Source organism: Haplochromis burtoni, unplaced genomic scaffold (genome assembly GCF_018398535.1).
Source record: "Haplochromis burtoni strain Fernald_Lab_line unplaced genomic scaffold, NCSU_Asbu1 Contig_186, whole genome shotgun sequence".
In the NCBI taxonomy this organism is placed as follows: domain Eukaryota; kingdom Metazoa; phylum Chordata; class Actinopteri; order Cichliformes; family Cichlidae; genus Haplochromis; species Haplochromis burtoni.
The window spans coordinates 66,625-82,298 of record NW_024582547.1 but is presented as its reverse complement, the minus strand read 5'-3'; the positions used below and the strand labels follow the sequence as shown (position 1 = coordinate 82,298).

The window sequence follows — 15,674 nt, the reverse complement described above, 5'->3', positions numbered from 1 at the left end:
ATAGCGGTGGTGTTACTAAGAGCTTCCAAATTGGGATACTATGACCCAGAATGAGTTGAGAGAGAATCCTCTGTGGATACACACAGCTTATTTTATCTGAACTGTTGATCTTTTCAGCATTAAGGAACAAATTATTGTTTATTATTGTTTTATTGTAGAAATGCTGGTTATATTGTGTAATTATTTACAGCATTCTATGTTTTCTTGAGTGGCTTTTAAAGTCCTAGAGACCATCTTTCAATGGAATACCAACAGTCACAATCATCTATATTTGGCCTACCAAGTCATGTTTTGCTTGACAAGTACTATTGTACTTTCCAACAAGGGTACTTGATGGAGAAATCCGTGTTGCCAAGTACAACAGTAAGACGTTTCTTGTAGTTGGTCAACACATCTAAGTGTTGATTTTGGCCTACAACTTCTTACAGAAACTCTCTAAATCCTTTAAATTTCTTGGCTCTTGATTGGCAACTCAAAGTTTCAGCTGCCTCCACAGATCTTCTGTAGGACTGAGGTCTGGAAATTCCATAACCTCAATGCGCTTCTTCTATAGCCAGTCTTGTTTATCCACTTTATTGCCTTGGTGGTATGTTTTGGGTCATTGCCATGTTGAAAGACCCATCCAGGATGCATGGATTTTGAGGAAAAAGGGGTTCTTGTCCATGATTTTTTAGTTCAAGGGCTCATCTATTGGCTGCTCAATGTGGTAAAGTAATTATGTTGCCTTAGCAGAAAAACAAGCCAAAGCATAATGCTTGCACCTCTGTGCTTGACTGTGGAGATGGTGTTCTTTGTCAACCGTCACCTTCTCACCAAGATTCTTGCTGATGATCTTGTAGCCTATTCCAGCCTTGTGCAGGTCTACAATCTTCCCCGTATTAGAGCTCTTTGGTCATGCCCATGGTGGTGGAGCGGATGGAATGGATGCGATGTATACTTTAGGCATGCTTCATATTTATAACAAGATGAAATCAGGAGTATCTGTATTGTCAATATAATGTCATGTCCACTCTGTGGGAGCCAGAATTCTGGCTGGGTATGGGATCAAATTCCAAATCAATTTTTGTAGTTTTATTAATGTGCTTTTTTTTGATTTTTGGGTGATATTCTGTCTACCTTCATTAAAATAAAACACCTATAAAAATTAGAGATTGTTTTTTTCCTTTCTAAGTGCACAAACTTAAAATTCAGCAGGGGCTCAATTAATTATTTCCCTCACTACTAGTGTACTTTTTTTCATTTGCTTCAGATTAAGGGTGTCAGGAAATGCTTTTCTTTTTATGGATCATTATCTCTATGCAGCATTTGTTTTTCCTCTTGGTGTTTGACTACAACACTTTGTTGTTGCATCCATTATTGAAAAACAAAACAAAACAAGAGTCAATAACACAGCCTACCTGGTGGACGAACACCTGTGCACCTCGAGGGCTCATGAGCAACACGGCCCTCCGTAAAGTGTCCCGGTACCGGTTGAGTTCCTCAGTGCGCATCGTGTTGAAGAGGTCAGTAAATACCCGACTAACGTTCCGGTCCACCCTCTGCAAGGAAACATCTAGACCCAGCCGAGACGCCTGGTCCATAAAGGTTTGCAAACCTCGGATATCTGATGGTAGACAAAAGATGGTATGAAAATATGATATGGGTGAAAATGCAAAAACACAAACAAAAAGAGAAAAAGAAAAAGCACTTAGAGAGTTGCTGTCTTATGTGGTGCTATATTCGAGGAACATTTAATCACAAGCTGCACTTTCAACCTCTGCACACACAGAGTATATTCTCAGGCTTCATTCCAAAAGGCTTAAAGGCAGGTTTCTTTCTTTGCTCCTGATCTAAAGCGTGACAAAACACAACAAGCACTCCTGTCTGTCTGTTTCGTGGGGTTTACAGGATATGAAACTGCAGGCAGGTGTTGCGGTCCCCAGAGATCTTTGTGTGTGTCTATGTTCGCTATAAAGGAAAGCACTTTAAAATGCCTGCATTGCACATACAAATCAGAGGTGATGTGCAGCAGTGAGTTCACAATAAGCACACCAATCCCAGCAGTCACAGGGGGGAGCAGCTGCCCAGCATGTGCCAAGTCATGCTGCATTGTTAAAGAGAGGTTGGGCGAAATCGCTGAGGCCAGACCTCTTTCTGTGTCCAGTGTGTGTCTGTGTGCGTGCATGATTAGGTTCCTACTGTTGCATCAGTGAAGGTTTGATGAGTCATCGAGTGCTCTAGTGCTTTAGTACTCAGAATGGACAAAATACAGGGGCATATGCACAAATGTAAATGAGGCTGAAGAAATTCACAGAACCCATTGTACCCATTTTTGTTTATATTTTTGCTACTGAGGGCCAAAATCAGAAATTAGGCCAACACCCCCCCCCAAAAAAACCCCCAAAAAACAAAAAAGAAAATCTATCCTGAGCACAGATGCAACATCTTAGTATATCGACCCTGTTTCTTAGTCTATATCTTGAGGCAAAATATGTACCAAATGAGACAAATCATAAGAATTAGATGGAAAGTTTTTTTTTCCTAAAATTGCTGCAGTGAAGTCTATTTTGAGGGTTAACATAAATAATCACTGTTGCTCGTGGATTCTCCTCAGAATGTTCAAAGGGCAGAACAAAAGAGGAAATTAAATCATTCATCATTTTGAGGCATCCCTAAACTTACAGAGAAGCATTCTTTGAAAACTCTTTCACTTGCAACCGCACACTTTCTTTTTTTTGTCCCATTTTCTTTGCATACAAACCTAATCATGGTTTCACAACTCGACCCTTACAATTCATTTGGCTACATGAAGTAATTAGATATCTCTATATGCAATACCCAGCTGCAGTAACTGACTAACACTGACTTTAACTTTGCATTCACTGCATGTGTTGCTGATGAGACAATCAGCAATTATGGATAATTCCAGGTAATAATAATAATAATAATGGATTGGATTTATATAGCGCTTTTCAGGACCCCTCAAAGCGCTTTACAATGCCACTATTCATTCACTCTCACATTCACACACTGGTGAAGGCAAGCTACAGTTGCAGCCACAGCTGCCCTGGGGCAGACTGACAGAGGCGAGGCTGCCATATCGCGCCATTGGCCCCTCTGGCCATCACCAGGTGAAGAGTCTTGCCCAAGGACACAACGACCGAGACTGTCTGAGCCGGGGTTCGAACCGGCAATCTTCCGATTACCCAACTCTTGAGCCACGATCACCTGGGAATGATTGCTATTATTCTATCAGTGAGTTCCTCAATTTTATGAGAACCTGCACCTCTGATATTGCTGACAAGACCAAAACATATTCGTAATCGACCACCATTGTGCACCAATATCTACGTTTGCTGGACAGGTTTGCATCTGAAAACTGTCAAACTGACACAGGAAGGCTGTAAATTACACATTTCATCCAACAAGGATCTTGTCATATGCAGTTAAACATATATTTTGTTTTGTGTAGTGGTATAATTACAGTGTGAGACCAAGAGAAAGAGGAGGGCAGATAGTCATATTTTAACCCCTAATTAGCCACCACCACTCGTTATTATTCCATGTACTGTGTTTTAGACAGACAGTATATATTGTTATTGTTTTACTGTTAGAAGATGTTTCATAAGTGGCGTCACATTTATCATCACTACATTGTTTGGGAAAATGAACCAAAATACAGGCTAATGATAGTATTTGTGCTGTAAGATTACCTATATTTATTTAAAATGAATAGTAATACTTTGATGCTAAGCCCCCGCTTAAATGTATCTACTCGCAAAAGCGATCAGATCTCTAACAGAGGCCTCTAACTGAAATATGCTACAAAGAGAGTATAAATGGGTAGAATTTCTCTAAACTGAAGTGACTCGATAAGGAGACAAATTATTATGGATGCTTTTTATTAGTCATTCCAAGAGCTTTGTCAACTCTACTGACTTGAAATTTCTGAGATGTGGGGAATATTTTGTATCATAATCCAGTTTCAAGATCTAAAAGAGAGTCTGAACAAAAATGTATTTTTTATATTTATGAATGAGGAATTCTGCAGATCTTTAATCAACAAACGCCATAATAACGCAATGCAGATTTCATCAATACCACAAAAGATCTGGAGGAACTGGTCAACACTCCATAACAGGAAGATAAACTGTTGTCTGAAAACTTGTAACATGCTGTAACAAAACAAAAATTAAAAAAAACAAAAAAAAGGTTGATAATCCCACGAAGAGCAAAGGGAAAGCTACCATGCGATAACTATTCTATGAACTGATAGAAAAATTGGACTTCAAAGTCAACATTCAAACCCATAGCAAATGTTTCCACGGGGAAACCGTGTCAGCCATGGATAGGGCAGCAGAAAAGAGGATTAACGTGGAATTAAAGGTCTGATTTTTGGACATGTTTACCCAAGCGTAATTTCTGAACACAAATCTGCAACTGAAAGTTTTAGATATCAAAACTTGACCCTTGCACAGACTCCCTTTATCAGTCTCCACTCCACCCCCCCACCCCCCTCCTCCCCCATTTTTACTCTGGAAACTTACTACTCTTGTTTTCTGTCTGGCCCTCACATATCTTTTTTAATAATGGTATGAATCTTTTTTTAGAGCGGTTGGAAAAGATAGATTGAGAGAGACTAAGAAAGACCCCATGAAAATGCTCTAACATTCATTTCAGCTCTAACTTACATTGAAACTAAAGCGGGACTCCCTTTTGGATTGAAGCAATGCTGAAATGAGCACATCATGATCAAAGGGCTCAGAGGTTTTTACTGAGCCGTCAAGCTGCGCTCCAATTCAAGCGGAAAAGCTTGAGAAATGGCTATGCTACCAGCTTATGTTTACTCAAAATTGAGATGAGTCTGTTTAAGTAATCAGTGTTATTCTTGCAACAATAACGTCAGTTAATTATATGCAATACAGATTTTTTTTTTGCAAATTTGTAATGTTTCAGACACTGAGTGTTATGCACAGCAATTACAGCTACACAGAGAGAAAGGGAGCGAGGCAGAAAGGGAGAGAGAGAGAATGGGACATTCTCTTCACATTCTTCTTCCTGGGTCTATATTTAAGTGCTTTAAGCTGAATTTGTCTTTATTCATTCTCTGACTGAAAAGATATATTTTCTATGATATCCAGATTTACTGCCATATCTATACAGCAGTAAATCTGTTAATCATGGTTTCATTCTGAAGCACTGCCCATCCATCCCTTTATCCAATTCAAGGTTGTGGAGGGGCTGGAGCTCATCCCAGCTGATAATGGGTAAGAAGCGGGATACACCCTCGATGGGATAGATGGGTCTATCATAGGGCTAAAATAGAGAAACAGGCAGATATTCACTTTCCCATTCACACCTACAGCCAGTTTAAAATCATCAGTTAACCTACTGTAATATGGATGACTTTGGACTGTGGGAGGAAGGTCTGAGGTGGCCAGAAGGTTTGAACTAAGGCAACAGTGCAACCTTTTGCACCACCATACCACCCACTTACCACTGTGCACTGCGTCTGATAGCAGTTAAATCTAAGCAAGTTCTGAAAAAAGGGCATAGATTCCTTTAAAAAACAACATTTAGTCTTATTTTCTCTGAATAACATAAGCATGTGCATTGAAAGGTTTGTTTGTTGCTGTAAGAAGACAGTGATCAGTACATGATCAGTACAATTATTAATGGGACATCTTGGAAACTATAATAATAAAAACAATCCTACACAATTTAATGAACTGGGCTGCAGACTAAACATACCTGCTGAATCTCTATGGATTTGTGATGCAAATCTTTCATATAAATCTGTTTTTGTATTTTCTGTTTTAATTTGATATTTACTCTTAAGCTTATTTAATGTTTGGTTCTGATATATTTGCCCTTTTATTGTGCACTTTCTGAAAATCCCTGTTTGCTGTCATTCTTTGTATGAGTAAGAACATGTTGCATCACTTTGTTTTGACAGTAAAAAAAAAAAAAGGAATGGAAGCACAATCATTAATACAGTTCTAATATGAAGAGTCTGGTCTAAATAGGAAGTGGAGGGGGAAGACTGAAATGGACTTACAGCCTTGGAATGATTATTACCTCAGCCCGGACTCTGTGAATGGACTCAAATACTGAACAGTGAGTGCATTTCTGGCTTACATCACCATCACATGTGTCTAAGAGTGATACAATCAATCACCCTACATGCATTTTGCTTTTGGGATTATACAGCTTTGTGTACTTAGAATGGAGAAAGATCAAAATGCAACAACTGGAATAATAACACAGAATAGCAAGGCTTGATAAATAAAAAGTGAAAAATCAGTATTTGCACAATATACAAGGATTAAATTAGTTTTTGTTTTTTTTGTCAGAGGCCCAACTTATTATTATCCCGAACTTTAACTTACTGGCTAAACAAATGATGATTATCAATTAATAACTGGGAAAATAAAGCATATTTTTAAGGAAAATATTAATGTCTGACCATGTATGATTTCTTTAGTTGATGTCAATTAGAAATCAGCAGCTGCTATTTATGCGAATAACTGAGAAATAACCACAAATAATGTTTTTACATTTTCTGCTCCCTATGTTTTTCTTCTGTTTTTTATTATTGGTACTTTGGGAGCTTTAAACATGTAAAAGTATTCCTTTACTGCTATGTACTGTCACTGGACACCTCTGTAGTTACACCATGCTAGTGTTGGACTGGACTGTCTTTTGCCTTCAGAACTGCCTTAATTCTTCATGTCATAGATTCAACGAGGTACTGGAAATACTCTTAATACTCTATCTATCTATGCATGCCAAATTCTGGCTCTACTATTAAAATGTTACCACAGAAATTGAGACACATAAGGCCAGGCAACATTTCTCCAATCGTCTTTTGTCCAGTTTTGGAGCTTGTACAAACTGTAGCCCCAGTTTTAGTTTTGTTGCAGACACGAAGGACATCTGATGTGTTCATCTCCTGCTGCAGTCCATCTGTTGACATGTTGTGTGTTCAGAGATGCTCTTCTGCATACTTTGGTTGTAACAAGTGTTTATTTGATTTATTGTTGCCTTCCAATCACCTTCCCCCAGTCTGCCATGCTCCTCTGACCTCTGCCATCAGAAAGGTATTTACATCTATAGAACTGCTGATCACTGGTTATTCTCTCTTTTTGGACCATTCTCAGCAAACTCTAGAGATTGCCTTGTGGGAATATCCAATTAAATTAAATTAACAGTTTCTGACATACTCCGACCACCCTGCCTGACACTAACAACCACGACATGTTCAGAGTATCTCTTTCTTTCTTCCCCTACTGATGTTTAACATGTCTACACGTCTCAACGGAGTTGCTGCGAAGTGATTGACTTCTTTGTATTAATGAGAAGCTGAGCAGCTATACCTTATGAAATGACCAGTAAGCGCGTATACACTCTATTGTCTATTATTATTTAAATATTCTCTGTATTATCTTCTATTACTTTTCCACTTTAATTTATTTTTTAAATCACTCTCTACTCTTATTAGAGCCAATAAATGGAGGTCATATGTACTTTTACTCCCTGTGAAATTAGCTGTTATGTTAGCTGGCAGTGTTAAAGACCTTGTGGTGTAAATGTAGTATTAATAGAGATGAAATCAGGCAACACAATAAGACATGCATTTAAAAAGGACATGACGTAGAAGTCTTCCATACGTTTCCTATGATGTGCTGCAGGCTTGCTAAAAACTCCACGGGAAATACCCTTTGTGTTTGTCTATGTCCAGACTCTCTCTGTGTTATAAATGCATGTTTTACATAGGAACCACCCCCTACTTGGGACCAAAAGCAGCCTAATCAATCTTACACCTAATACCAGGCTAATTCGCTCCTTCTTTAACAGCGATATGGTCACCACAGGGAGGACAGAGACAGATGTAGCTGCTCCACAGTCATTACTAAGTGCAGGTAACTCTGACAGACCTGCCAAGGAGCATCCTGAAAAATCAACCCTTCTTTTAGATTTCCTATAATCTTGACTCAGTTGTCTATTATGCTCTTCTTGTTATAATAAAAGGACAAGATAATTTCTAAGAAGCTTTTATTTGCAGATAGTCTTCCCACTGTCCTTCCACCCCCACAGAATCAATACTTGGCTTCTTTTAGGATACACTCAGTTATGAGTAGCTATTGTGTAAAACACACCCTAAATGGCATACACAGAGGCATACACATAACACATCACAAACCTTTAAAATGATACTTAAGGTTTAGAAAAATCTCTTTCCCCCCATGAAAGGCTTAAGCAGAGTAATTTTGTGGCATTTTCTGGCCTTTTGGAACCTTTTTATTTTACAACTCATCACAAGAAAGACATGAATATGAGTACAAATGCTGAAATGTTTCACTCAAATCCACAAATTTAAACCTTGTAGTGCTATTACAATAATGTGCCTAAACCTTCAGTAACTCTGGAAATCATATATGCCATGATTGTTACAAAACTACAGTCAAATAAAGTGAAGACATTTGACTTTAAGCCAAAAATGACGGCATCACAAATGAGGTAGTTCTCCTTTCCCTCATTTTTAAGTCCTTATTCATGGTAGTGCTAGAGCAGGACCAGAAAATTCAGCTAGACAGATATTCATTAGTTGGATTGGATTGAATTTTGAGATTTAGATATTCAATTTTTAGATTCTTAGAAATGTAATTTCAGCTTGAGTGTCCCTCTAAAGAAGCATTCCTGACCAAGTGCAGGCTCACCTCCGTTCACCTCGGCTTTGCCAAATTAGTGATCTTGCTGTTAGATTTAGTGATTTTCTTTTTAAAAGAACAAATGCATTGACTTCTTGGCTAAACTGTTGTCAGTACTGTGCCACAAGTGTGAGGTTTTCCCCTTTCTCACACTACTCTGTGGATCTACTCTGTTGCACAAGTGGCAGAACCTGTGACGTATGCACACTCACAGTGTTATTCTCATGATTTGTTACCAAGATAAAGGGTGTGCAGTGTGTGAGAGGGGCAAAAAAGAAATGCAATCTATTGCTACTCTTTCTCTCATTAAAAGTGGTCACTAAACGTAAAATAATGGAACAACCATGATCTTTATTTTATGTTCATGGCCATTTTGTCAAAGGTGTGGCAGATATAAAATCCGCAAACCTGATGATGATGTCATAGTCTGCACATCTATACCATGAAGTCCTGGTGGCTAAAGTCTTGAATATTTGCTGTTAATGACTGTCCTCTTAATACTTGTAATGCAAGTGTAAGTCAGCTTTCTCTCTCTCACACACACACAGACACACACTCTCACACAATATTAATCCAATTTGTGTTTGAGCAGTAAAAAGCTACCATTTAGTAATCACATCTTTTAAGTAGCTTATTGAGCAGGTGTGTGGTAGGTAGGCATGTTAAGCTAGATTATCACCTAAGCATAGCATGATTGACTTATTCAGTTTTTTGCTTTCTGCTTAATGGTGTCTAAAAATAAACAGGTATGTTTACAATGGAAAATTTAAAGTCAGGGCAAAAATTCAACCCATAACTGCAAATTTAGTGAAAAAGAAAGCTACCTTCAGCTGCTCCTTTATTCACAAGAGGACACCACAGCAGTTAGCACCCCATGTTTTACGTGGGATGCTCTAAATAACCCCAAAGGGACTTGTATTGCTTCCTAGTTTTAAACTGGGAAGCTTTTGCTTGTTACGTGAATGTGTGAACCACTAGACTACTGAGACACATAACTTTAGTTAAATTAATATATAAAAAGTCAGCAGGGGCAGTCATCTTTGTATGAAAGTTTCATTTTGAATGTAGTCGGTTTGAAAAGAACGCACAAAAGGCTGCACAGTCCTTGATGGCAAAGTCTCGCTTTGCTATCAAAAAGTTTGTTTTTCAGTGCAAGAGATTAATTTTCATGGCCTTTACATGAACTGGATCTGTTTGGCCCTTCTCACAAAAAAAAAGAAAAGAAAAAAAGCTGAAGTATCAGATACCCTTCAGTATTGTCAGAGAGCATGACTTAAATCAGCAAAAGTAGGGCAGGCTGAAAGAAACAAAACAGCATAAGATATAAAAACTGCTCCTGAATGAAAAACACAAAAATTAGACTAAAGAAAGAAGGAAAAGAAGAAAAACAACAAGAGCAAAGCTGAAAGGATCTGTTGGGTAGCAATAAGCTGTTATAGGATTATCATATAATTTTGCTTTCTTCTATTTATCTGACGGCACGAAAGCCAAAACCACAAGGATGTTTCACAGTTTTAAAACAGTGTTGTCCAGCTTCTCTTAGAGCTATAGAAGTATAAGCAGGTTATCTCTGTTATTTGTGAAAGAAATTATGGAATATGGTCTCTCAGAACTGAGAATCAAATTATATGTAGAAAATGTACAATGACAAATGTAACCAGAAGAGGTGAAGCTGTAGAAGTTGTTTACATAATGTGCTTTTTATGCAACTGATGCATTGGTGGAGACTGGAATGAATTGGCTCCCCTGACACGCTTCATTACACTGAGCTATATATTTTACCCCTGAGGTCAGGGAAGCCACTTGTTTAAGCTGTAATAAAGCACAAATCTCACCCCGTACACTTCTAATGTAGAGTAAGGTGTTAGTCTCACAATTCAGGTGGCTGATACCCAGAAATCCTACCAGTGGCTGGACAAAGCTGGACTGAAAGACAGCATGGAGGCACTAATCATGGCAGCACAGGAACAAGCTCTGAGTACAAGATCCATAGAGGCTGGGGTCTATCACACCAGGCAAGACCCCAGGTGCAGGCTGTGTAAAGATGCCCCAGAGACAATCCAGCACATAACAGCAGGGTGCAAGATGCTAGCAGGCAAGGCATACATAATGATAACCATCATAGTAGTAGACTCTATGTATAGCATCAGTCTATATATATTATAATTATATATTATAAGAGATAAGACTATATTATATATATATATTATATATATATATATATATATATAATATATTCCCATGTTAAAAAGAGGAGAAGGCCAACACTGATAATGTGATCTGAGCTCCTGTGCTGTGAGGAGTTTCTATATTTCATTTTTGCAGTTCCATCACTGATCTGACAGAATTTCACACTGCTGTCATGAAACGAAAGTGTTATGTAATACAGCCCGGTATAAGAGGCAAAAATAAATAAATAAATAAATAAGATGAAATGTAGTTCCTTTACTAACAGCACTAACAACCATCTGTCACCTTATAGTTCAACTCCAGGTTTATGCCTTTACTAACCTTTTCTATATCATTTAATAATAAAAATCATTTGATAACTCAGTCAAAGTTCAGAGAAAGTGTCTGACTTTTCTGCCTACAGAGAGTCTTTCAGAAAGTGAAACATTTTCAAACCTAAACATAAATCAGTATTTATCATGAGCATTTTAGTCCACTGGCTGAATCAAGTAAATGCAGTGGACCGGTGACGTCTAATTAAACGTTTTAGCTTTTTACTTTTCACTGTTTGCCCAGATTATGATTAGTTAAGCAAATTCAACTATCACTACATTGCACATTTCACACTGACTGCTTTTTGATTGGGATAAGGTACTGAGTAAATCAGCCAAATAAACATATGAACATGACTGAATATGGACACGAAGCAATATTATTAAAAAGTTTGTAGAATAGTTGATGTTCAAGTCTATTTAACCTTTTTTTCAGACCACAATTGTATACATAATGTGTAGTAATATATGTATATATATATATGTATATATGTATATATATATATATATGTATATATATATATATATATATTGTATATGTATATAAATGATGTTAATGCCATAACCGCAATAATGCGGTAAATCTCCATTAGCAACTTAGCGTAGATCACCCTGTGCATGGGGGGTGGGCGGTTTTAACAATATTAACAATATTAATGTTAAAATCGCTAGTACATACATATATGTACACATATATCTGTACGTCACTTTAATTAAAAGATGTACTGGACAAAAGCACATTGCAGCTTAAGAAAATACATAGATGTTGACTCGATGTAGCTGTAAATACTCATAACACATCCTAAGGGCATAATAGTGTCACAGTGTCTTATTAACTTTAGAAATGGAAAAAGTCCTAATCAACAAGTTTAGCTGAAAGGGCTAAACTTTGATATTGGCTAAAATATACCTATGAAAACCAACCTCTCAGCATCCACTGTCAGTAGTTCTTGTTTTATATGTCAATATTTTGATAATTTTATACGTTTTCTGGCTTCTTAATTTCATAAAAAATATCTTCTTTAATTTATTATTCTATTGGTACCAGTGCAAAAAAAGTATCCCAGAATTCCCACAGAAATGTAACTCAAATCAACATATGTAAGAGCTCGACATTCACTGAAAGCCTAGACAGATTAACAGACAGCACTTTTCTTTGCAGACAGTTGTGTCAGTCACTATTGCACTGCTTTAAAGCAGACACCACAGGTATTTGGACTGTTCTGTGATGAGGATCCTAATTAGCCGCTACATTCCTTAATTAAATGAGTTCAGAGCTAAATAGTGTAACACAAGCACACATGTCAGTGGTGCTGACTTTGTAGTGTCTAATTTAGCAGACTTAAAAAAGGCTACTTTGTTAGAACAGCTTCTTGATGAACCAAGTCTTCTTCATGTGATATGCATACCGCAATGTGCAAAATTCTGAGTTATTTTGAATGCTCTGATTTTTATCCACCACACAACACCATGTGTGACGTGTCTGACTGGTCCTAAATGTTTTTCTGCAGCAGGAGAAAGAGACCAAGTAACCAGCCAGTGCTAAAAACCTATCTTTAGTGACTGGATGGACAGTGTCCTGCAACAGATGGCATGGCCTCCAAAGAGCCCTGATATGAACATCACTGAGTCAGTCCTAGATTACATGTAGAGACAGAAGCAACTGAGACAGCCTGAATCCACAAAAGGACTATGGAAAGTTTTCCAGGGTGTTTAGAACAACTTAGTTGCAAAGAACAAAAAACCCCAAATAAACCCAAACAAACTGTACTTAGGAGAATTTGTTTCAAAGAAAACCACAGGCAAGTAAGAATCTGATTGGGATTTTTCTTTCTGTTTACTTTTGTTTGCTTATCAACAGAAAAGCCAGCATGATATGTGGCACTACTTTTCTAACCATTGTCTCTTTCCTTTTAATGACAATAATTATTTGAATGCCGATTTAGGTTACCTCTAACTAAATTTATAGTACATTATGCTGACTAAGATATGTGTTGTGAACAAGGACAAAATAAAGCCTTAACATTTCCCAAACTGCACATGAATCTATTAAAGTATGATGATTGGAATTGAGACACACAAACAATGGCTTTGCTGGATAGAAAGACAGACAGTTAGTCAGAGATTTTAAGCTATCCACTCTATATAGCTAACAAAACACATGGCAGGCAGTCAAGCTCATTATAAAAAGGACAGTTAGAACTGGTTACCACAGATAGGCAGTGAGCCAGTGACAAAGAAAGATCTATAGCAAAACAGATGGTCAGACACATGCTGACCCCATGAGACAGACATATAGAGAGCTAGTTAGTCAGATAGACAGCTAGTCAGAAAGAAAAGCAAGGCAGCTTGTCAAAATGAAGCACAGACAGGTTTCCTTCTGTAGTTGACTTTCATTGATCCAACTCAATGCTGAGAGTGCATTTCTGCAAAGAGTAGCAATGACAGAAAGAAATCCAAGGACAGAGCTTTGTAAATGTAAGCCAACATGTCAAACACATGGAGGACTCTGCTAAAGTGACCAAGTTACAGTTGGGAACTTGCCTGGGGCCCCGGTATTCTGATGGCTTGCTTTACTATACACTATATCAACTTTAGCTCAGTTGTTTTCAGTACTGGAAAAATAAAACAGATTTATACTGCCTTCTGGACTCCACTCTTCCCAGAACTAAAAAGATTAGCCAGCAGAGACAAAGTCTCATCTGATGAATGGCAATGCAGCAAAAGGCTTTATATGCCCACTTCATTCTCCTACCCTTCCACTGCCTTGCCAATCACTCCTTGATCCACAGTGAATTGCCCAAATGTGGGTCACAAAAGGTCTGGTTCACAGGGAACTCATAGTGAAAATAATTAAACAGAAATGAAGAACATTTGAGAATATATAAAGTACTGTTGGGACACATCCTCACAGATGACTGCACCACAAATGAGCCAATTAAGCTCATACTTGTTTCTTCATGACAATACTGCTAAAACTGAATGCAGCAGTGAGATGTCGTTATTTTTTTTTCCCTCCTGAACTTTTGATTTATTTTTTAACAGCGGGAAGTACAGTATGTGATTGTGTGGGAGTGATGATGTTCCTTCAGCTTACTTCTCACTTGGTCTATTCTTTTAGGCACATGAATTCTCAGCGTTAATACGGCTTTACTGCAGCAGCAGCCTGATCTTCATCTCAGAAGATAGTTATAGGATATTTACATTTAAATGAAAGCAGTGAAACCATCTTACATACAAATGTCATGTTTATGAGATATATTTGTTGTTAAGGTGCTCTCGTTTTTCCCAACTCACCGTAGTCGCTCTCGTAAAAGATGATGAACTTCTGCCAGTGCAGTTCAGATACAAGAGTGAGCAGGACGTCGCTGATTCGAACAGGTGGCCGTGCAGCCAGTGTGTAGCTCTCTCCGTCTGGGCTCGGGTTGAGCTGACAGGCAGTACGGGGTGCGCCATCCCCATTTCTTTGAATGAAGAGGTGGGGGATGTGCATTGCATCTGTCAGAGACTGCAGGGCACTTGCAGCTGCACAGCCTGTAGATGTAACCAGCGCGAGGATCCCTTGGTTCATCAGCTCGCATGCTGGACAGAAGACAAAAAAACAAAACAAAACAGACTTTGTGAATACGCAAAGAAAGAACACAGGAAGAAATTAAGGGCAAAGCACTGAGAAACATTTTATTGGGAAAATTAGATTAGAAGAAGAAAAGGAATAAGATATGAAAACATAATCAATTCCGACATGGATTTAATTTTAAAATAACATATTTTTTTCCACTTGGTCTTAAAAAAAATAATAAGATGCTATATCCTACTTAAGATTATTTCTGACCCTTAGTTGAGAAATGATCACTAAAAGTTGGAGGTTTGCCCTAAAGTTATAATATAATGTGTAGCTGAGAGATTCAGTGGAAGATGAGGTTGATGAGTGAGTGTATCTTCTAATCCTTGTCCACAGACAAAAAGGGAAAGCGCTTGCTAACGGAAACTGCTACTTGAAAACAGCAGAGAGCTACCTGAGACTGTGGGGTTCTTATCAAAACAGAAGAGGTGGCTAAGTGGGAAGACTCTGGCATGAATAAAAATCAGGAATATTTTAAGATGTAATGATGCCTCATGTGAGTCCCAGCTTGATATGGTCCTACATATCCTTCACTCTTTCTCTTGGTTTTATGTGTAATGGTGGTGAAAATCTGTAAACAAGCAGGGATTAGGACTGCAGACACATGCTTGTAATGTCTGTGGTGGTTTTAAAGTCCCTACATCTCTATTTACACGTGCAATTTTGGGGGGGGGATCTATTTTTGATCCTCTTAGGGAAGGTCACCACATCTAGCGGAACAAAATGACACATCTTTCAAAGATGAGGTACTCAACAAGATACTTTTATATCTTCAAATAACTGATTACATTTAACCCTTTAAAGTGTGAACCATGAAATTATTGGCAGAAAATTATATTTTTTTGAAAACTTAGTGCTTAT

General features: G+C 37.9%; 1 protein-coding gene across 2 annotated transcripts in view; it reads right to left on the bottom strand.

The window, feature by feature from the left end:
- The window catches only part of LOC102310064 (glutamate receptor ionotropic, delta-1), a 92,194-nt gene extending 77,391 nt beyond the window's left edge, over window positions 1-14,803 (bottom strand). Inside the window, exons 1-2 of one of the 2 annotated variants that reach the window (XM_042225867.1) lie at window positions 14,489-14,803; window positions 1,398-1,603 (exon numbers count right to left, since the gene is read on the bottom strand). In XM_042225867.1, coding sequence (XP_042081801.1) covers window positions 1,398-1,603; window positions 14,489-14,762 — 480 coding nt within the window. In that variant the 5' untranslated portion in view covers window positions 14,763-14,803. The remainder of the gene's footprint in view (window positions 1-1,397; window positions 1,604-14,488) is intronic. The other variant, XM_005934497.2, reaches the window with a different exon arrangement.
- Between the last annotated feature and the right edge of the window lie 871 nt (window positions 14,804-15,674).